The sequence below is a fragment of the Gorilla gorilla genome, chromosome 1 (assembly GCF_029281585.2).
Source record: "Gorilla gorilla gorilla isolate KB3781 chromosome 1, NHGRI_mGorGor1-v2.1_pri, whole genome shotgun sequence".
NCBI lineage: Eukaryota > Metazoa > Chordata > Mammalia > Primates > Hominidae > Gorilla > Gorilla gorilla.
In genome coordinates this window covers 116384579-116406167 of record NC_073224.2, presented here as the reverse complement: position 1 = coordinate 116406167, position 21589 = coordinate 116384579, and the positions used below count along the sequence as shown (strand labels likewise).

General features: G+C 44.4%; 1 protein-coding gene and 1 long non-coding RNA gene across 5 annotated transcripts in view; one reads left to right on the top strand and one right to left on the bottom strand.

Annotated features, from left to right (window-relative positions):
* Nucleotides 1-16445, bottom strand: part of LOC129525697 (uncharacterized) — a 52984-nt gene extending 36539 nt beyond the window's left edge. For 2 of the 3 annotated variants that reach the window (XR_008670127.2, XR_008670126.2), the window contains exons 1-2: nt 16362-16443; nt 13091-13222 (exon numbers count right to left, since the gene is read on the bottom strand). This is a non-coding gene — a long non-coding RNA (uncharacterized lncRNA). Of the gene's footprint in view, nt 1-13090; nt 13223-16361 lie in introns of all 3 variants that reach the window. The other variant, XR_010130824.1, reaches the window with a different exon arrangement.
* TXNIP (thioredoxin interacting protein) lies at nt 14764-20887 on the top strand. 2 transcript variants are annotated; one of them, XM_004026479.5, is made up of 8 exons: nt 14764-17292; nt 17837-17909; nt 18022-18169; nt 18282-18384; nt 18513-18769; nt 18876-19032; nt 19146-19297; nt 19427-20887. In XM_004026479.5, the coding sequence occupies exons 1-8, from the start codon at nt 17043-17045 to the stop codon at nt 19460-19462; spliced, it is 1176 nt and encodes a 391-aa protein (XP_004026528.1). In that variant the 5' UTR covers nt 14764-17042; the 3' UTR covers nt 19463-20887. The 2 variants fall into 2 exon arrangements, with proteins under 2 accessions (XP_004026528.1, XP_055212900.1); XM_055356925.2 differs by having other exon boundaries at nt 16720-17292; nt 19146-20887.
* Nucleotides 20888-21589: the final 702 nt, after the last annotated feature.

Below are 21589 nucleotides of genomic sequence, written 5' to 3'. Positions count from 1 at the left end.
CAGTGGTTTCATGGATATATATATATATTTGTATATGTCAAAACCCATGAAATGATACACCTTAAATATGTACAATTTATCATACACCAAGTATACGTCAATAAAGCTGTAGTTTTGTTTGTTTTTTTTAATGAGTAGCACATCTTTCTCTCTTTTCTTGGTAGATCAGACAAAAGGCTTAGAATGACCATAGCATGACAAGGAAGATTACAACAGAGACTTTTCTTCTTCTAGGAAACATACAAAAGAAGAGGATAACAGAACAAAGGAAAGACCTTATTTAGTGATTTTATATTCTCCGCTACTCCTATGACAAGGACCACATTCCTTCCTCCAGAATGTCATTCTCAAAGTCAGAGACCACAGAAAGGAGATTTTCCGATTTAAGAACATCAACCCTGTGAATCATAATTCTGTCTTTCCACTTCACCAAGAGTCGGCAGGTGGTGCTAGTGACTAAAAAGTGACTTGGCAGACAATGAGGCAAGTTTCCAGGAAAAGAAAAATTATCGTCTAAGATTATCTGATATGTTGACCATTTGAAAGAAAATATTAATAGGCATTTGCCAGAACTGACATTTAGGAAATAAACTGAAGATAGGTACATAGTAAACAAAGTAAAATTTTAAATAAATTATAATTTAACAATAAACAAAGGGTTGTTCAAGACATGAAACAATCAATATATACTACTTGGCTCCTCAATGGATATCATTTACACAGTAATACTAATGTAAACACTGACTATTGATTCAGCCAGAACTATGCTATAACTTTCTATTGGGAGGATGAGGTAAGGGGAAAGGAAAGGTGGGAATATAGCATGATGTAAGAGTTAAAATTTCAATTACTATAACCATAAGAGAGTAGATATGTCTAATATTTATTGTTTCCTTTTTTTTTTTTTTTGAGACAGAGTCTCTCACTGTTGCCCAGGCTGGAGTGCAGAGGCGCAATCTCAGCTCACTGCAACCTCCGCATCCCAGGTTCAAGCGATTCTCCTGCCTCAGCCTCCCGAGTAGCTGCGACTACAGGCATGCACCACCAGGCCCGTCTACTTTTTGTATTTTTAGTAGAGATGGGTTTCACCACGTTGGTCAGGCTGGTCTCAAACTCCTGACCTCAAGAGATCCACCCACCTCAGCCTCTCAGAATACATATGTAATGTTAGCACATATATAGTGAGAAAAGGAGCTCAATGGTTGCTTAAGGGATGGGCAGAGAGAAGGAGGGATGGCTTACAAAGGGGTATGAAGCAGGCTCTGTCGCTCTCGCTGTATCGCCAGACTGAAGTGCAGTGGCCCAACCTCAGCTCACTCTATCCTCCATCTCCCGGGTTCAAACAATTCTCATGCCTCAGCCTCCCAAGTAGCTGGGATTACAGGCGTGAGCCACCACACCCAGCCTAGTTGTATTTTTATATTTTCAACACCTAGTCTGGCACATGATCTGTAAATGTTTTTAATAAGGAAAATAGTCCAGGCACGGTGGTTTACGCCTGTAATCCCAGCACTTTGGGAGGCCAAGGCTGGCGGATCACCTGAGGCCAGGAGTTCAAGACCAGCCTGGCCAACATGGGAACCCCATCTCCACTAAAAATACAAAAATTAGCCCAGCGTGGTGGCGTGGGCCTGTAGTCCCAGCTATTTGGAAGGCTGAGGCAGGAGAATCACTTGAACCCAGGAGGTGGAGGTTGCAGTGAGCTGAGATTGCGCCACTGCACTCCAGCTTGGGTAACAGGGCAAGACTCTCTCAAAAAAAAAAAAAAAAAAAAAGAAAGAAAGAAAGAAAAAGAAATATGAAGTGCATACCAGATGAAAAAGCTGAAAGAGGCAGGGTGCAGTGCCTCATGCCTATAATCCTCGGCATGGATTTAAGAGGCCTAGGTAGATGGATCCCTTGAGCCCAGGAGTTCAAGACAAGCCTGGGCAACACAGCAAAACCCTGTCTCTACAAAATATATAAAAATTAGCTGGGCATGGTGGTATGTGCCTGTAGTCCCAGATACTTGGGAGGCTAAGGCAGGAGGTACACCTGAGCCCAGAAAGTCAAGGCTGCAGTGAGCCATGATCATGCCACTGCACTCTGGCCTGGGTGATAGAGTGAGATCCTGTCTCAAAAACAAGGGGGGCGGGGGCCAGGTGTGGTGGTTCATGCTTATAATCCCAGCCCTTTGAGAGGCCAAGTGGGGGGAAGATCACTTGGGCCAGGAGTTCAAGACCAGCTGGCCTACATGGTGAAACCTCATCTCTACTAAAAATACAAAAATTAGCCAGACGTGGTGGTGTGGGCCTGTAATCCCAGCTATTTGGGTAGCTGAGGCAGGAGAATTGCTTGAAGCTAGGAGGTGGAGGTTGCAGTGAGCCAAGATCGCACCACTGCACTCCAGCCTGGGGCTGAGATTGCCCCACTGCACTCCAGCCTGGGTGACGGAGTGAGATCCTGTCTCAAAAAAAAAAAAAAAAGAAAGAAAAAGAAAAAGGGGCTTGGGCTTGAGGACTGCTGTTTTTTGTAAAATCATTTAATATCATGTGATTTTTAACTACATGATGTTACATTACATTGATTAAAAAGAGGAGCATTTGGCTGGGCGCAGTGGTTCATGCCTGTAATCCTAGCACTTTGGGAGGCTGAGGTGGGAGGATCACCTGAGGTCAGGAGTTCAAGATCAGCCCGGTAAACATGGTGAAACCCCGTCTCTACTAAAAATACAAAAATTAGCTGGGCATGGTGGTGCATGCCTGTAATCCCAGCTACTTGGGAGGCTGAGGCAGGAGAATCGCTTGAACCCAGGAGTCCGAGGTTGCAGTGAGCTGAGATTGTGCCACTGCAGTCCAGCCTGGAGACACAGTGAGACTCCTTCTCAAAAGAAAACCCAAAAAACAAAAAGAGGAGCATTTCTGGGCAGGTGCAGTGGCTCACGCCTGTAATCCCAGCATTTTGGGAGGCCAAGGCGGGTGGATCACTTGAGGTCTGAAGTTTGAGAGCAGCCGCGGACATGGCAAAACCCTGACTCTACTAAAAATACAAAAATTAGCCGGGTGTGGTGGCTGGCACCTATAATCCCAGCGGCTTGAGAGACTAAAGCAGGAGAATCACTTGAACTGGGGAGGCGGAGATTGCAGTGAGCCAAGATCATGCCACTGCACTCCAGCCTGGGCAACAGAGTGAGACTTCATTCCCCACCCTCAAAAAAAAAAAAGGGAGCATTTCCACCTTGGCCTGAGCTTTTTCCCCTTAACTTTGTGGCCATCTCAACCACTTCTCAGATCAAACAAACACCTCCCTCCCTACTGTACTCCACGCTATGTACTTCATGGCAAGTTCCTTCCCACATTTCTTCTCAAGGAAACAGATAATAGCCATGGCCCAGTAATTATAGTTTTCAAAATCAGTGCCAGGAAACCATACCAGCACTAAGGAAGGGAAAGAAGACATAAAACTAGGAAATAAAAGGCCTTCCTCAATTTTTCTGTGTACTCCCAAACCAAATTACTAATCATTTTTCCAACAATTAACAGAAGAAATAAGTTACATATGTTTCCTCAGATAAAAGTTATATAAATGGAGGGTGGGCTTTGAGAAACTGAAAAAGAAAAACCAGGAAGAATAACTAGATTCTACCTCCAATACAGGGCTATTTTGGAATCATTCTTTGCTATTGGTTCAAAGAACTAATTTTTTTTTTTTTTTGAGACAGGTTCTCACTTCATCACCCAGGCTGGAGTGCAGTGGCTCAATATTAGCTCACTGCAGCCTTGACCTCCTAGATTCAAGCAATCCTCCTGCCTCAGCCCCCTAAGTAGCTGAGACTACTGTGCTAGCCACCACTCCCATCTAATCTTTTGTTTTTTGTATTTTTTGTATAGATGGGTTTTCGCCATGTTGCCCAAGCTGGTCTCGAACTCCTGGGTTCAAGCAACCCACCTACCTTGGCCTCCCAAAATGCAAGGATTACAGGCTTGAGCCACCACACCTGGCACAGAACCAACATTTTTAATATTAAGCGTTTCACATAGTCAGTCTTTGATACAACACTTCTACCTTTGAGAAACTAAGTCATATTTTCAAAAAAGTAGGCTGGCTGGGAGCGGTGTCGCATGCCTGTAATCCCAGCACTTTGGGAGGACACGGTAGGAGGAATGCTTGAGCCCGGGAGTTTGATACCAGCCTGGGCAACATGGTGAGACCCCCGTCTCTACAAAAAAATTAAAAATTAGCTGGTTGTGGTGGCACGTGCCTATAGTTCCAGCTACTTGGGAGGCTGAGGTGGGAGGATCAATTGAGCCCAGGAGGTTGGGGCTGCAGTGAGCTATGATCGCACTACTGCACTCCAACCTGGGTAACAGAGCAAGACCCTGTCTCAATAAAAGAATTAAAAATAAATTAAAGGCCAAGCGCAGTGGCCCATACGTGTAATCCCAGCACTTTGGGAGGCTGAGGTGGGCGAATTGCTTCAGCTCAAGAGTTCAAGACCAGCCTGGGCAATATGGCAAAACCCCTTCTCTACGAAAAATACAAAAAATTAGCCGGGAGTGGTGGTGTGTGCCTGTGGTCCCAGCTACTCGGGAGGCTAAGTTGGAAGGATTGCTTGAGCCCAGGAGGTTGAGGCTGCAGTGAGCTGAGATTGCACCACTGCACTCCAGCCTGGGTAACAGAGTGAAATCCTGTCTCAAAAAATAAATAGGTAAAAATTTAAAAATTAATTAATTAAAAATGAAAAATAAATGTAGAAATCAGAGAAAGCTTTACAAAGGAGATGACTTTTTTTTTTTCTTTTGAGACAGAGTCTTGCTCTATCACCCAGGCTGGAGTGCAGTAGCACAATCTTGGCTCACTGCAACCTCTGCCTCCCGGGTTCAAGTGATTCTCCTGCCTCAGCCTCCCGAGTAGCTGGGATTACAGGCGCCCACAATCATGCCCGGCTAATTTTTGTATTTTCAGTTGAGAAGAGGTTTCACCATGTTGGCCAGGTTGGTCTTGAACTCCTGACCTCAGGTGATCTGCCCGCCTCAGCCTCCCAAAGTGCTGGAATTACAGGTGTGAGCCACCACACCTGGACAAGATGATTTTTTTTTAAGGCTCAGGGACTCACTAGGAATTTTGTCCTAGCTGTGTGATCATAGGCAAGTCATTTGAGTTCTCTGAATCACAATATTCTCTTCTGCAAAATGTCTTCCTGCTTACCTGGTGAGAATCAAATGTTTGTGCAATTGCGTTATAATGCATATATATAGATATATAGATGACAAAATATAATTAACAAAGAAAGTACTGGCCGGGCATGGTGGCTCACACCTGTAATCCCAGCACTTTGGGAGGCCAAGGTGGGCAGATCACCCGAGGTCAGGAGTTCAAGACCAGCCTGACCAACATGGAGAAACCCTGTCTCTACTAAAAATACAAAATAAGCCAGGCGTGGCGGCGCATGCCTGTAATCCCAGCTACTTGGGAGGCTGAGGCAGGAGAATCGCTTGAACCTGGGAGGTGGAGGTTGCGGTGAGCCGAGATCGCCCCATTGCACTCCAGCCTGGACGACAAGAGCAAAACTCCATCTCAAAAAAAAGAAAGTACTGATCTGGCACAGTGGCTCATGCCTATCATCCCAACACTTTGGAAGGTCGAGGTAGGAGGATCACTAGAGCCCAAGAGTTAGAGACCAGACTGGGCAACATAGCAAGACCCCCATATCTACAAAAAACTTAAAATTAACTAGGCATGGTGGTAGTCCCAGTTCCTCAGGAGGCTGAGGCCGAGGGTTGCTTGAGCCCAAGAGTCAGAGACTGCAGTGAACTGATCGCACAACAGCACTCCAGCCTGGGCAAGAGAGAGGCCCATTTCTTAAAAAAATTAATTCATTTTTTCAAAAGGCATTGATGGATCTAGAAAAATAAATAAATGTTTTAAAATTTTTTCTTAGAAAAGAAAGTATTATTAATTGTCAGTCTGGATAAAAAAATAGAAACTTGTTTTAATGTAGAATTTCTTTCCCTCAGTCATGAACACTACATTTCCTTCATTTGTTCCTTCTCATAATCAAGAATCATCTTTGCCACTCGGGAGTGATCTGGGCTGTTTTGGCTCTCAGAAAAGCTTTTATTTGTTTGAGACAATTCTTGGACTAAGAATTTTGACAGTATATTAAACTTCCCACTAGGTGGCAGAGCTGAGTCAACTGTATTTCTGAATTGTGTAAGAAATAATTTCTCAGAAAAGGGGAAGTTGGGTTGAGCACACAATGTCCCATCTCCCTCATACTTATAAACACCAACGCAGTCCAATTTTCTTCTCACAGAAAAACAAACCATCACCTCTCGCCTCCTTACCGTCCCTGCTCTGATACATATTTGGGCCACAGGCTTTGAGGAGGGACAAATATGATACAGTTTAGCATAAGAAACTGAGGTTGAGGTGTCAAGTCTAATAGTAATAAGAAATAATACTAGGATCTGAATTACTGGTATATTCTATCCAGAGACATAACCCAATCTATCAATTCAATCAATCTATCTCTATATGTATGTGTGTGTGTGTGTCTGTGTGTGTGTGTGTGTGTATATATATATATATATATTTTTTTTTTTTTTTTTTTTGACATGGCAATTCAAGCCATCCTCCCACCTCAGCCTTCCGAGGAGCTGGGACTACAGGTGTGCACCATCACACACAGCTAATTTTTTTTATTTTTAGTAGAGACAGGGTTTCCCCATGTTGCCCAGGCTGGTCTCGAAGTTGTGAGCTCAAGTGATCCGCCTGCCTCAGCCTCCCAAAATGCTGGGATTACAAGCATGAGCCACTGCGCCTGGCCTCAATTTATATTTAATAATATATTTATTCTGTGAAATGTACTCTAATAGATGCTAGGAAGAATACAAAGATAAAAAAGGGCATAGTTTCTATTCTCTAGGAATTAATTAGGAGAGAAAAGGCACTTTACGTGTTAGTGCTATGTAAGAAATATAAATGTGCTATGGAGTATTCCAAACAGAATGAAAAAATATTTGATTGTAAGGTAAAAGATGAGGGGATTGGCTGGGCATGGTGGCTCATACCTATAATCCCAGCACTTTGAGAAGCTAAGGCGGGTGGATCGCTTGAGCTCAGGAGTTCAAGACCAGCCTAGGCTACATGGTGAAACCCTGTCTCTACAAGTTTTTTTTTTCTTTTCTTTCTTTTTTTTAAGTTAGCCAGGTGTGGTTGCATGCCCATGTAGTCCCAGCTACTCGGGAGGCTGAGGTGGGAGGACTGTTTGAACCTGGGAGACTGAGGCTACAGTAAGCCATGATAGCACCACTGTACTCCAGCCTGGGTAAGAGAGTGAGACTCTATCTTAAAAAAAAAAAAAAAAAAGTTGAGGGGATTGGGGAGCAAGAAACGTTTTTGGTTTTGCTTTGTTGCTTTGAGATAGAGTCTCACCCTGTCACCCAGGCTGGAGTGCAGCAGCATGATCTCAGCTCACTGCAACCTCCACCTCTGGGGTTCAAGCAATTCTCCTGCTTCAGCCTCCTGAGTAGCTGGGATTACAGGCACCTGCCACCATGCCCTGCTAATTTTTGTATTTTTAGTAGAGATGGGGTTTCACCGTGTTGGCCAGGCTGGTCTCAAACTCCTGACCTCAGGTGATCCACCCACCTCGGCCTCTCAAAGTGCTGGGATTACAGGCATGAGCCACTGCACCCAGCCAAGAAAGGTTTAATAGAGGAAAAAATATTTGGCTGTCTACAGAAGAGTGGGTAAAATTTCAAAAAGCAGAGATGGGGAAGGACAGGCACTCCAGGTACAAGGAAAAATGTAAGCAGGGACATAAAGACAGAGAAGGATATATTAAGGGAACACTGAGTGCTCAGTTTTGGCTGAAGCATAGGGTACATATATGAGGAAATAGTGGGAAATGAATGAGAAAATTTGGTTGAGGACATTTCGTGAAGGCTTAAATGCCAGGTTGAAGCATTTAAATGTGATTCAGTAAGCAATACATTTTGCATTATTATAGGAACACACAGGAACTCAATTCTGTGAGATTAATCTAGTGATGTTCTATAGATTACAGCAGGAAAATCAGTTAAAAGCTATTAAAGTAATCTAGGCAAAAGTAACAAAAACATGAACCAGAATGGTGGCAGTAGAATAAGAAACAGGAGACAGGTGCTAGAAACACTAGAAAGATGGCTCTATAGAATTCAGCAGTTGACTGGATGTGGGGCATGACAGAGAGGAAGGAATTAAAGGCAATCCCTGGATTTGAAGCCTTTATAACTAGGGGAATATATAATGGTTCTATTAAAACAAACAAGGGGGCTGGAGGCAGTGGCTCATACCTATGATACTAGCACTTTGGGAGGCCAAGGTGGAATGATCCCTTGAGCCCAGGAGTTTGAGACCAGCCTAGGCAACAAAATGAGAGCCCATCTGTACCAAAAATTAAAGAATTAGCTGGGCATGGTGGCTTATGCCTGTGGTCCTAGCTACTTGGGAGGCTGAGGCAGGAGGATCCCTTGAGCGCGGGAGTTCAAGATTGCAGTATGCTATGATCCCTGATCCCACCAGTGCAATCCAACCTGTGTGACAGAGCGAGCCCTTGTCTCAAAAAGAAAGAAAGAAAAAGGGGGAAAAAAAAAAAGGCCGGGCGCGGTGGCTCACACCTGTAATCCCAGCACTTTGGGAGGCCGAGGCGGGCGGATCACCTAGGTCAGGAGTTCGAAACCAGCCTCAACATGGAGAAACCCAGTCTCTACTAAAAATACAAAATTAGCCGGGCGTGGTGCTGCATGCCTGTAATCCCAGCTACTTGGGAGGCTGAGGCAGGAGAATTGCTTGAACCTGGGAGGCGAAGGTTGCGGTGAGCTGAGATCACGCCATTGCACTCCAACCTGGGCAACAAGAGCGAAACTCCGTCTCAAAAAAAAAAACAAGGCAAAGAAATGGGTTTGACCACCAGGGAAAGATTATGAATTCATTACTAGACAAGCTGAATTTGAGATACCAGCTGGAACCTTGGAGACAGGCTAAAGGTATAGCATAGATTTAAAGTCATTTACACAGAGTGATGTACAGATAGTCAAACTGAAAAGTGAAACTTCAAGAAAGAAAAGGAGAGGGCCCAGGACAAGCCCTTTAGAAGAATTTTCAGGGAGTAGGAAAAAAAAGAATTGTTAGCAAAGGAGAAAAGGATGAAGTCCAAAAGTCAAGATTTAAGTGTTTAAAATTTTAAAACATGGCAGTTTCCAAATCATATAGAAGTCAAAAGGAATAAAGCCTATAAAAAGTACTCTGACTGGCCGGGCACAGTGGCTAATGCCTGTAATTCCAGCACTCTGGGAGGCCAAGGCACGTGGATCGCCTGAGGTCAGGAGTTCCAGACCAGCCTGGCCAGCATGGTGAAACCCCATCTCTACTGAAAATACAAAAATTAGCCGGGCGTGGTGGCACGTGCCTGTAATCCCAGCTACTCAGGAAGCTGAGGCAGGAGAATTGCTTGAAGCCAGGAGGCGGAAGTTGCAGTGAGCCAAGATCGCGCCATTGCGCTCCAGCCTGGGCAACACAGTGAGACCCTGTCTCAAAAAAAAAAAAAAAAACCCTACGTTGATTTTGCCAGGTATGGTGGCTCATGCCTGTAATCCCAGCACTTCGGGAGGTCGAGGTGGGCAGATCACTTGAGGTAAGGAGCTTAAGACGAGCCTGACCAACATGACGAAACCCGGTATCTATTAAAAATCAAAAATTAGCTGGGCATGGTAGCACACGTCTGTAATCCCAGCTACTTGGGAGGCTGAGGCAGGAGAATTGCATGAACCCAGGAGGCAGAGGTTGCAGTGAGCCAAGATCGCACCAATGCACTCCAGCCTGGGTGACAGAGGAAGACTCCATTTCAAAAAAAAAAGGAAAAGAAAAGAAAAACTACTCCAATTTCCGCTGGAGACCTTGAAGAAAATAGTTTCAGAGAGACCAGAAGGCAGACTAAAAAGGGACAAGTTCAGTCCACAGAAAAAGCTGATACAGGTTATTCTCTTAAGAAATTTGACAGTAAAAGAAGAATACCGCCTAGGCACGGTGGCTCACAACTGTAATCTCAACACTTTGGGAGGCCAAAGTGGGTGGATCATTTAAGGCTAGGAGTTGGAGACTGGCTTGGCCAACATGGTGAAACCCCATCTCTACTAAAAATACAAAAATTAGTCGGGCTTGGTGGTGGGCACCTGTAAACCCAGCTACTCAGGAGGCTGAGGCAGAAGAATCGCTTAAACCTGGGAGGCAGAGGCTGCAGTGAGCCGAGATCGAGCCACTGCACTCCAGCCTGGGTGACAGACTGAGACTGTCTCAAAAAAAAAAATACTGTAATAACATGAGAAGGGAAATAAGATATTTTTATCACATATAAAGGCAACTTTAAGAACTATGGCCCAGCACAGTGGCTCACGCCTGTAATCCCAGCACTTTGGGAGGCCAAGGTGGGTGGATCACTTGAGGTCAGGCATTCAAGACCAGCCTGGCCAATGCCTGTAATCCCAACTACTCAGGAGGCAGAGGAGAATCGTTTGAACCTGGGAGGCAGAGGTTGCAGTGAGCCAAGATCGTGCCATTGCACTCCAGCCTGAGTGACAGAGTGAGACTCTATATAAAAAATAAACAGATAAAGCTGGGCATGGTGGCTCAAACCTGTAATCCCAGCATTTTGGGAGGCCAAGGCAGGTGGATCACCTGAGGTCAGAAGTTCAAGACCAGCCTGGCCAAAACGGTGAAACCCTGCCTCTACTAAAAATACAAAAAATTAGCTGGGCATGGTGGTGGGTGCCTATAATCCCAGCTACTAGGGAGGCTGAGACAGGAGAATTACTTGAACCTGGGAGGTGGAGGTTGCAGCGAGCTGAGATCACGCCACCGCACTCCAGCCTGGGTGACAGAGTAAGACCTTGTCTCAAAAGTAAATAGATAAGTAAATAAAGCTAATTACAAAAAAAAGAAAGAAAAGAAAAAGAACTACCTTTAGGAAGTTATTGTAAGGGCCTTCAGAAAAGAAAAAAAAACTTTTTTTTTTTTTTTTTTGAGACGGAGTTTTGCTCTTGTTGCCCAGGCTGGAGTGCAATCTTGACTCACTGCAACCTCCACCTCCCAGGTTCAAGCTATTCTCTTGCCTCAGCCTCCAGAGTAACTGGGATTACAGGCACGCGCCACCACACCTGGCTAATTTTGTATTATTAGTAGAGACGGGGTTTCTCCTTGTTGGTCAGGCTGGTCTCAAACTCCTGACCTCAGTTGATCTGCCTGCCTCAACCTCCCAAAATGCTGGGATTACAGGCGTGAGCCACCACGCCCAGCCAAAAAGAACTATCTTAAATGAGCCTACAATACCTCCAAACAAGTTAATTCAGCCCCTCTCCCCATCTTGCCATGACATTGGACAATACTGAGATCTCTATCCTTTGCTTATCATGGTAGAAAAATTGATCTCAGTAAACACGAAATGTGGGCTTCCAGATGAGATATTTTTAAAAGTTAAAACTAAATTAAAAAACAAGATTGGACATGGTGGCTCATATCTATAATTCCAGCACTTTGGGAGGCCAAGGTGGGTGGATAGCTTGAGCCCAGGTGTTCCAGACCAGCCCAGGCAACATGGCAAGACTCCATCTCTACCAAAATATGCAAAAATTAGCCCGGCATGTGCCTGTAGTCCCAGCTACTCAAGAGGCCAAGGTGGAAGGATCACCTCAGCCCTGGAGGTTGAGGTTACAGTGAGACATGGTCATGTCACTGCACTCCAGCCTGGTGATGAAGTAAGACCCTTTCTCAAAAAAAAAAAAAAATTAGCTGGGTATGGTGTGTGTTCCTAGTAGTTCCCGCTACTGAGCTATGCTTGTGCCACTGTACTCCAGTCTGGGCAACAACAAAACAAACAAATAGATAATAAAGAGAATCCTGGGTTTGGAGAGTGGCTCCACCAGATACTAGCTTATGTCCCAGGTCAAGTCACTTAACCAAAATAAGAATTGGTTTAAAAAAAAATAAAAGACTGCTACAGTCCCATTTAACTCTAAAATTCTCGGAGTCTTGCCCTGAATCCTTTATTAGACTATTGTGAGAATCAAACAAGATACTGTGTATCAAAGCACTGAGAGCCAAGACAACACATTTTTATAGTACATACTTTTAGACAGACATGGGCGGGTTCAAGATCTTGCTCTACTTACAAAATCTGTGACCTCAGGCAAATTACTTCACTTCTGAGCCTGACTGAACCAACACCGAGTCACAAGGTTATTGAGAGAATTAAATGAAACAATCTAACCTCAAATACTTTCTAGAACAACATGACAGATGACCTTATAAATATCACTGACATAATTATATAAAAGACTTGGTTCATTATAGGTGCTCAATAAATGGCAATTACTTAAAAAGTCACTTGGAACTCTAACGTGCTATACAATTTCTTTTTTCTTTTTTTGAGATGGAGTCTCGCTTTGTCGCCCAGGCTGGAGCGCAGTGGCGAGATCTCGGCTCACTGCAAGCTCCGCCTCCCAGGTTCACGCCATTCTCCTGCCTCAGCCTCCCGAGTAGCTGGGACTATAGGCGCCTGCCACCACACCCAGCTAATTTTTTGTATTTTTAGTAGAGACAGGGTTTCACCGTGTTGGCCAGGATGGTCTCAATCTCCTGACCTCGTGATTTGCCTGCCTCGGCCTCCCAAAGTGCTGGGATTACAGGCGTGAGCCACCGCGCCCAGCCTTTTTTTTTTTTTTTTTTTTTTAAAGAGAGATGGGGTCTCACTACAATGCCCAGGGTGATCTTCTTGAATTCCTGGCCTCAAGTGATCTTCCCATTTTAGCCTCCCAAAGTGCTGGGATTACAGGCATGAGCCACCACACCTGGCTTACAATTGTTAATTGATTCTTATTGATCTATGACTTGGGGCAGTCTTCAAACTCTTAATTTGCCTCTAAATTCCTTAGGGAAAAAATTGAAAGGGAAAAGGGTGCCTATAATCCCAGCATTTTGGGAGGCTGAGGTAGGCGGACTGCTTGAGCAGGAGTTTGAGACCAGCCTGGCCAACACGGTGAAACCCCATCTCTACCAAAAATACAAAAATTACCTAGGCGTGGTGGAGCACATCTGTAGTCCCAGCTACTCGGGAGGCTGAGGTGGGAGAATCACTTGAGCCTAGGATGCGGAGGTTTCAGTGAGCCAAGTGACACTGCATTCCAACCTGGTTGAGAGTGAGACCCTATGTGGAAAAAAAAAGAGAGAGAGAAAGGAAAATGGGTAAGGGTAAAAGGGAAGTTTACAGAGTAGAGGTGAGACAAGTGATTAAAAGGACCAAGAAAGGGCTTTGTTCTGCATTAAGAACTATGAGTCTTCATGTTCTAAATGTTTGTCAGGCCAGAGGTTAAAGAAAAGAGAAATGCAATCAGTGTCTTGTCTCTGACTGGCAACAAAGTGCTGAGGGCACTTCCCTCCCTGAAACTGCTGGCTTTATTCTGTCACCTGCAGTAAAGCAAACAAACAACAATCACCACTTGGTTTCCTGTTGGCACTGGGACTGAAGAGGGTAGAGAAGGGGCAGATAAAGATGCTCCAACTTGCAAAACTCTTGGACTGTGCCCTACTTTGCTGTTCCTCCTTGGCCCACCCCTTTTCCCAAACCTCACAAGTGTTTTTATACCCTGATTTTAGGACAAGAGTTTACAAAATTTCTTTCTTCTTAGACCCAAGAACTGGGAAAGGAGAATCGGGGCAGGTTTTTATCAGAATACCAGGTTACAAGGTGAAAGGTTGTAAACAACTGTGTCCAGGAGGACTCCACTTCAGAACATGCCTTGGCTACAGGCCTAGTAGGCAGCAGCTGCTGCCAAAGCTAAATAATTTTTTGGCATTTAAAGGAACCCAGGCATAACACAGAGCAACGTAGTCTGTAGTGAGCTCTGCAAATGGGAAGATACAAGGAAACCAGAGCCCAGGAGAGAAACTTAGAACGGGAGAATTGTCATAGGATTTTTTAAAACTCAGCAATTCAGTATTTCAGAGATGTGCCCAAATAAATATCAAATAAATTGAAAGGGAAAAGGGTGCCTATAATCCCAGCACTTTGGGAGGCTGAGGTAGGCGGACTGCTTGAGCAGGAGTTTGAGACCAGCCTGGCCAACATGGTGAAACCCCATCTCTACCAAAAATACAAAAATTACCTAGGCGTGGTGGAGCACATCTGTAGTCCCAGCTACTCGGGAGGCTGAGGTGGGAGAATCACTTGAGCCTGGGATGCAGAGGTTTCAGTGAGCCAAGTGACACTGCATTCCAACCTGGTTGAGAGTTGGATGTCTTAAGATGTCCCATATTACCGCCACCCTGATCCATCACTAACCACCATCTTTCCTATTCCCTCAAAATGTATTTAGTTAAGATTTAACAATATTTAACAATATTGACTATGTAGTTAACAATATTGATTCATATATTTGTCAGCATTTTGATGTTTGATAGTTACACTTTCATACCCATCAAACTAAACGTTCTCCCAGAAGCCACAATTTTGAACTTTTAAAATTACTTCAGTCAGGCCAGGCACGGTGGCTCACGCCTGTAATCCCAGCACTTTGCGAGGCCAAGGCGGGTGGATCACCTGAGGTCAGGAGTTCAAGACCATCTTGGGCAACATGGTGAAACCCCGTCTCTACTAAAAATACAAAAATTAGCTGGGCGTGGTGACGCATGCCTGTAATGCCAGGTACTCAGGAGGCTGAGGCGGAGAATCGCTCTAACCCAGGAGGCAGAGGTTGCAGTGAGCTGGGGTCAGGCCACTGCACTCCAGCCTAGGCAACAGAGCAAGATTCCACCTTAAAAAAAAAAATTACTTCAGTCAGAGTTCCACCTCCTCTGCTCCCAGTAACTCAATCAACATTGTTAACCAGCTGAAAACACCTCAAGCCTAGTTGGTTAAGTTTCTAGAACAGGGTGCCGCCTCAAACACACCCTAAGGATCAACATGTTCCTGGGGTGTAATGCATGTGTGTGTTTTCCAAGAGACTCATGATGCCTATTCTTGAGCTTGCTTAATATTGGGGTTGAGTTGTAACTCGTTAGCCTTAGGGTGTCAATCCAGCTAGGCTGTCTGAGGAAGGAAGAAGGCTCTTTAACAGCAATGAATAGGTTTTTTTTTTTTTTTTTTTTGCTGATTGGGTAGGGTTTCAATATACTTGAATGCTTCTTAATTACCTCCCCATCTCAATCTTGGGACATTATCTTCCTCTTTCCAGCACAAGGAATTAAATAATAATCTTCTGATACCCCAGCACAGATATAGGAAGGGTCTATGAATCAAATAAAAGGAGGAAGAATCCCTGCACTTTTGCATACAGGTTTTTCCTATTACATTTAAGAGTAAGTTCTCAGTACTCAGCTCCTAAAGCATCTCACAGCCAGCAGGGGAAAATCCATCTGACAGCTGGCCAAACGAAACCAACAAAGAATGAAGAGAGAGGGTAGGGTCTCTTCTGGCTTGAATTTATAGTGCTCTGTTGACCGATCTTTCTTCTCTTTTCCTTCTTACTGTTTTCTAAACCGTTTAGGGAAAAACCTTTGAAAATATTTTTTAAAATTGTTCCTTCAAACAGGTGTGTGGCCATCTCTCCACTGAAAATTCGGATATAAACAAGAGGACTTTCTCACTTTTAACCAGATTTATGGATGTACATTTGATTTAGTGAGTTGGGAGAGGGGATGGAGACAAGAAAGAGTGAACATAACTGGAAAAAAGTGAAAAGAGTGAAGCATCCTTTTTTTCCCCCTTTTCCTTTTCCTCCAGAAGCAGGTAGGAAGTGGGAGATAATGAGCGCCTGGACACACCTCACTAAAGACGTAATGAGGTAAATGGGGAACATAGACAAAGTGTTCCCCAACTTTGCAGGTAGAAATTGAAGAGATGACAGGATAAGCAACAGGATGTAAACACGCCCGTCCTATTTCCGTTCCACAGAACAGAGAGAACAGAAGAGAGGGTACAAGCTGGGGGTGGGTGACGAACAGCACAGGCACGCAGCCGCCAGCCCTAGCCCCAAGGGATTGGAACGGGAAGGACAAGACATCAGTCCTACACACGCAATGAGGCCTGAAAGTTCTCCTTTCCCTCAGAGACGGTGGTGTTTTTTATACTTAATAGGGATGCGGGGCAAGAGAAGGACAAAGGGCTGTTCCTGAACAGTAACACCAAGCATTCTGCGCTCCACAGCCCCAAACCTGAAAGTATTCTTGGAGCTATGGGATTTTCACACACTTGCTATTTATGAGCCAGGAATAAAGACAGGCTCTAAAGTAACTGCACTGGCTAAGACTAGGCATGAAATTCCCTCATAAGCACATTTTCCTTTTACCTCAAAACACCGCTCTCAGACCAGAAACGTCCACACCCGCCTTCCGATGGCCTGTCGCCCTGGCTAGGTTTTAGGGTCAGTGGGATCCTCCTTCCACTGGACCCGGGAGAAGACGCTCAACAGCCCCCTCCTTCCTCTCCTTCCCCCCTCCCTGCGCCGCTCCAGAGAGCAACAACCATTTTCCCCGCCAGGAGCACACCGTGTCCACGCGCCACAGCGATCTCACTGATTGGTCGGGCTCCTGGTAAACAAGGACCGGGCAGCCAATGGGAGGGATGTGCACGAGGGCAGCACGAGCCTCCGGGCCAGCGCTCGCGTGGCTCTTCTGGCCCGGGCTACTATATAGAGACGTTTCCGCCTCCTGCTTGAAACTAACCTCTCTTTTTCTCCAAAGGAGTGTTTGTGGAGATCGGATCTTTTCTCCAGCAATTGGGGGAAAGAAGGTTTTTTTCTGAATTCGCTTAGTGTAACCAGCGGCGTATATTTTTTAGGCGCCTTTTCGAAAACCTAGTAGTTAATATTCATTTGTTTAAATCTTATTTTATTTTTAAGCTCAAACTGCTTAAGAATACCTTAATTCCTTGGAGTGAAATAATTTTTTGCAAAGGAGTTTCCTCGATTTGGAGCTTTTTTTTTTTCTTCCACCGTCATTTCTAACTCTTAAACCAACTCAGTTCCATCATGGTGATGTTCAAGAAGATCAAGTCTTTTGAGGTGGTCTTTAACGACCCTGAAAAGGTGTACGGCAGTGGCGAGAAGGTGGCTGGCCGGGTGATAGTGGAGGTGTGTGAAGTTACTCGTGTCAAAGCCGTTAGGATCCTGGCTTGCGGGGTGGCTAAAGTGCTTTGGATGCAGGGATCCCAGCAGTGCAAACAGACTTCGGAGTACCTGCGCTATGAAGACACGCTTCTTCTGGAAGACCAGCCAACAGGTAAGCGGCCCAATTCATTGTTGGAGGGTGAAAGCTGATTAGAGAAGAGAATTGAATACACAAAACCTGTACGAAATGTTTTAAGTTGCTCAGTTTGAGTGGTTTGAATTACGTGTTGTTGCTTCCTTTTTTCTGTTTTAATTTGCAGACATTCTCCCCCCCCCACCAAAAAAAAAAAGGGTGATTTGTACAATTTTTTATGGTGCTGTGTCCTAAAGGGGATCCTGAGGGGCGTTGCCTCGGGTAGTTAAAGTCTTATGTGTGCATAAGTTGCTTATTCTTTGTCTACTTCCTGTTTGAGATGTTAGTAGAGAACTGTCCTGGGTGAATCTTTCAGTATTGCAGGGCTTGGCAACTTGCTGCCCGACAAAATACATCAGAATTTCTCTTTAAGAACAATATGGGATGGATTAAAAAATATATATATGGGATGAAATTGGGGGTACTTCAATACCTTGCATGCCACCCAAGCATTCCTTATCACACAGATGCATTTTAAGTGTAACAGGAAGCCTAATGGCTACTCGATTTTCTTTCTCTTCAGGTGAGAGTGAGATGGTGATCATGAGACCTGGAAACAAATATGAGTACAAGTTCGGCTTTGAGCTTCCTCAGGGGTAAATATCAGCTAAATGCATCTTTAAACTTTTCTTTCTAAAATATCTTGCCCTCCTTTGATCACTTACTGTTCTTGGAGAGCGTTTTAAAATTTTCATTTTCTTGACACAGGCCTCTGGGAACATCCTTCAAAGGAAAATATGGGTGTGTAGACTACTGGGTGAAGGCTTTTCTTGACCGCCCGAGCCAGCCAACTCAAGAGACAAAGAAAAACTTCGAAGTAGTGGATCTGGTGGATGTCAATACCCCTGATTTAATGGTGAGATCCATTTTAAAGATTCTATTCTCCTGGGTCATGAGGATGATAAATCAGACATCTTGGGCATTAGATTGAAGCATCTCAAAACACCTTTTTATCCTCTTCTACATAGGCACCTGTGTCTGCTAAAAAGGAAAAGAAAGTTTCCTGCATGTTCATTCCTGATGGGCGGGTGTCTGTCTCTGCTCGAATTGACAGAAAAGGATTCTGTGAAGGTAAAATCCTAGTGCTTATGGCAGTTAAAACAGGAACTGGGTTTAGGGGCAAGGGCATGGGACTGGGGTAGAGGAAGTGTGATTAACTATACTGAGTATCAGTAAGTTTTCATCTTTCTCATTGCTAGGTGATGAGATTTCCATCCATGCTGACTTCGAGAATACATGTTCCCGAATTGTGGTCCCCAAAGCTGCCATTGTGGCCCGCCACACTTACCTTGCCAATGGCCAGACCAAGGTGCTGACTCAGAAGTTGTCATCAGTCAGAGGCAATCATATTATCTCAGGGACATGCGCATCATGGCGTGGCAAGAGCCTTCGGGTGCAGAAGATCAGGCCTTCTATCCTGGGCTGCAACATCCTTCGAGTTGAATATTCCTTACTGGTGGGTAGATGCAGGGTGGCTTCAGCAGAGAAATTGTTCATCTGTTACCACAACTGTCTTGTTTCTCCAGACCTCTGGTGTAACAAACTGCCATCTTCCTTTCTAGATCTATGTTAGCGTTCCTGGATCCAAGAAGGTCATCCTTGACCTGCCCCTGGTAATTGGCAGCAGATCAGGTCTAAGCAGCAGAACATCCAGCATGGCCAGCCGAACCAGCTCTGAGATGAGTTGGGTAGATCTGAACATCCCTGATACCCCAGAAGGTGAGCCAGACCTAATGTCTTTTCTTTCTTTCTGGTCTACCTGGGTTTGTAAAATTGTGATGGTCCAGCATTTCTTGGGCAGGATTCTTATGTGGCCGTATTTTCTTTTCTAGCTCCTCCCTGCTATATGGATGTCATTCCTGAAGATCACCGATTGGAGAGCCCAACCACTCCTCTGCTAGATGACATGGATGGCTCTCAAGACAGCCCTATCTTTATGTATGCCCCTGAGTTCAAGTTCATGCCACCACCGACTTATACTGAGGTGAGGATTGTCATCTTTACTGTTAAATTTGTCCTAAGCTTTCTATAAGAAGTTGATTTAGGCGGATTGCTAAACTGGTTTGTTCTTTTCGTTCTTACCTGAACTGAAATAGTCTGTTTCTTCCTTTAGGTGGATCCCTGCATCCTCAACAACAATGTGCAGTGAGCATGTGGAAGAAAAGAAGCAGCTTTACCTACTTGTTTCTTTTTGTTTCTCTTCCTGGACACTCACTTTTTCAGAGACTCAACAGTCTCTGCAATGGAGTGTGGGTCCACCTTAGCCTCTGACTTCCTAATGTAGGAGGTGGTCAGCAGGCAATCTCCTGGGCCTTAAAGGATGCGGACTCATCCTCAGCCAGCGCCCATGTTGTGATACAGGGGTGTTTGTTGGATGGGTTTAAAAATAACTAGAAAAACTCAGGCCCATCCATTTTCTCACATCTCCTTGAAAATTGAGGCCTTTTCGATAGTTTCGGGTCAGGTAAAAATGGCCTCCTGGCATAAGCTTTTCAAGGTTTTTTGGAGGCTTTTTGTAAATTGTGATAAGAACTTTGGACCTTGAACTTATGTAACATGTGGAGAAGAGCCAATTTAACAAACTAGGAAGATGAAAAGGGAAATTGTGGCCAAAACTTTGGGAAAAGGAGGTTCTTAAAATCAGTGTTTCCCCTTTGTGCACTTCTAGAAGAAAAAAAAGAAAAACCTTCTAGAGCTGATTTGATGGACAATGGAGAGAGCTTTCCCTGTGATTATAAAAAAGGAAGCTAGCTGCTCTACGGTCATCTTTGCTTAGAGTATACTTTAACCTGGCTTTTAAAGCAGTAGTAACTGTGCCCTACCAAAGGTCTTAAAAGCCATTTTTGGAGCCTATTGCACTGTGTTCTCCTACTGCAAATATTTTCATATGGGAGGATGGTTTTCTCTTCATGTAAGTCCTTGGAATTGATTCTAAGGTGATGTTCTTAGCACTTTAATTCCTGTCAAATTTTTTGTTCTCCCCTTCTGCCATCTTAAATGTAAGCTGAAACTGGTCTACTGTGTCTCTAGGGTTAAGCCCAAAGACAAAAAAAATTTTACTACTTTTGAGATTGCCTCAATGTACAGAATTATATAATTCTAATGCTTAAATCATGTGAAAGGGTTGCTGCTGTCAGCCTTGCCCACTGTGACTTCTCCAAACCCAAGGAGGAACTCTCGATCAAGATGCCCAACCCTGTGATCAGAACCTCCAAATACTGCCATGAGAAACTAGAGGGCAGGTCTTCATAAAAGCCCTTTGAACCCCCTTCCTGCCCTGTGTTAGGAGATAGGGATATTGGCCCCTCACTGCAGCTGCCAGCACTTGGTCAGTCACTCTCAGCCATAGCACTTTGTTCACTGTCCTGTGTCAGAGCACTGAGCTCCACCCTTTTCTGAGAGTTATTACAGCCAGAAAGTGTGGGCTGAAGATGGTTGGTTTCATGTTTTTGTATTATGTATCTTTTTGTATGGTAAAGACTATATTTTGTACTTAACCAGATATATTTTTACCCCAGATGGGGATATTCTTTGTAAAAAATGAAAATAAAGTTTTTTTAATGGAAAAAAAAAATGTCTGTGAGATGGCTTTGGAAAAGTTTTTGGAAAGAAGGTGTGTCTAAAGGAGTTTTCCTCTACTTAACAATCCACACTAATGAAAACCTTGTGGAGAAAACACTCCCTATGGACCTTAAGGAATGTCGGCAGAGTGGGGGCTAGAAGGTGAAGAGGGAAACAGTTTGAGGCATGTTTCAGATTCACTGAAGAACTATACTGGGATTTTCCGGTTGTCTAAACTAGTTTTCCAAATCCATAGGTAATCATTACTAAATTCTTTCAGTTTTGGAGTTCATAGGTTCTTGAAATACAGGGAGATGATGTTTATGAGGGCATTTGAAAGAAAAGAGTGGCGGTTCCTTTTTTTTAGACAGTCTCACTCACCCAGGCTGGAGTGTAGTATGATCTTAGCTCACTGCAGCCTTGATTTCCTGGGCTCAAGTGAACTTCCCATCTCCGCCTCCCACATAGCTGGGCTACAGGCATACACAACTACGTTCAGTTAATTGTGTGTGCGTGTGTGTGTGTGTATGTGTTTTTTCTACGCTCAGCTAATTTTTTGATTATTTGTAGAGTTGGGGTTTTGCCATGTTGTCCAGGTTGGCCTCAAACTTCTGGGCTCAAGTGATCTGCTGGCCCTGGCCTCCCAAAGAGTTGGGAATACAGGCATGAGACACCACACTCAGCTGAAGACCCCCTTTTTACAATATGGTTTTAT

Coding starts and splice junctions, on each gene's coding strand:
- TXNIP (XM_055356925.2), top strand. CDS start 17,043: ATGGTGATGTTCAAGAAGATCAAGTCTTTTGAGGTGGTCTTTAACGAC. Junction 17,910..18,021: donor GGCTTTGAGCTTCCTCAGGG/GTAAATATCAGC, acceptor TTCTTGACACAG/GCCTCTGGGAACATCCTTCA. Junction 19,033..19,145: donor CATCCCTGATACCCCAGAAG/GTGAGCCAGACC, acceptor TTTCTTTTCTAG/CTCCTCCCTGCTATATGGAT.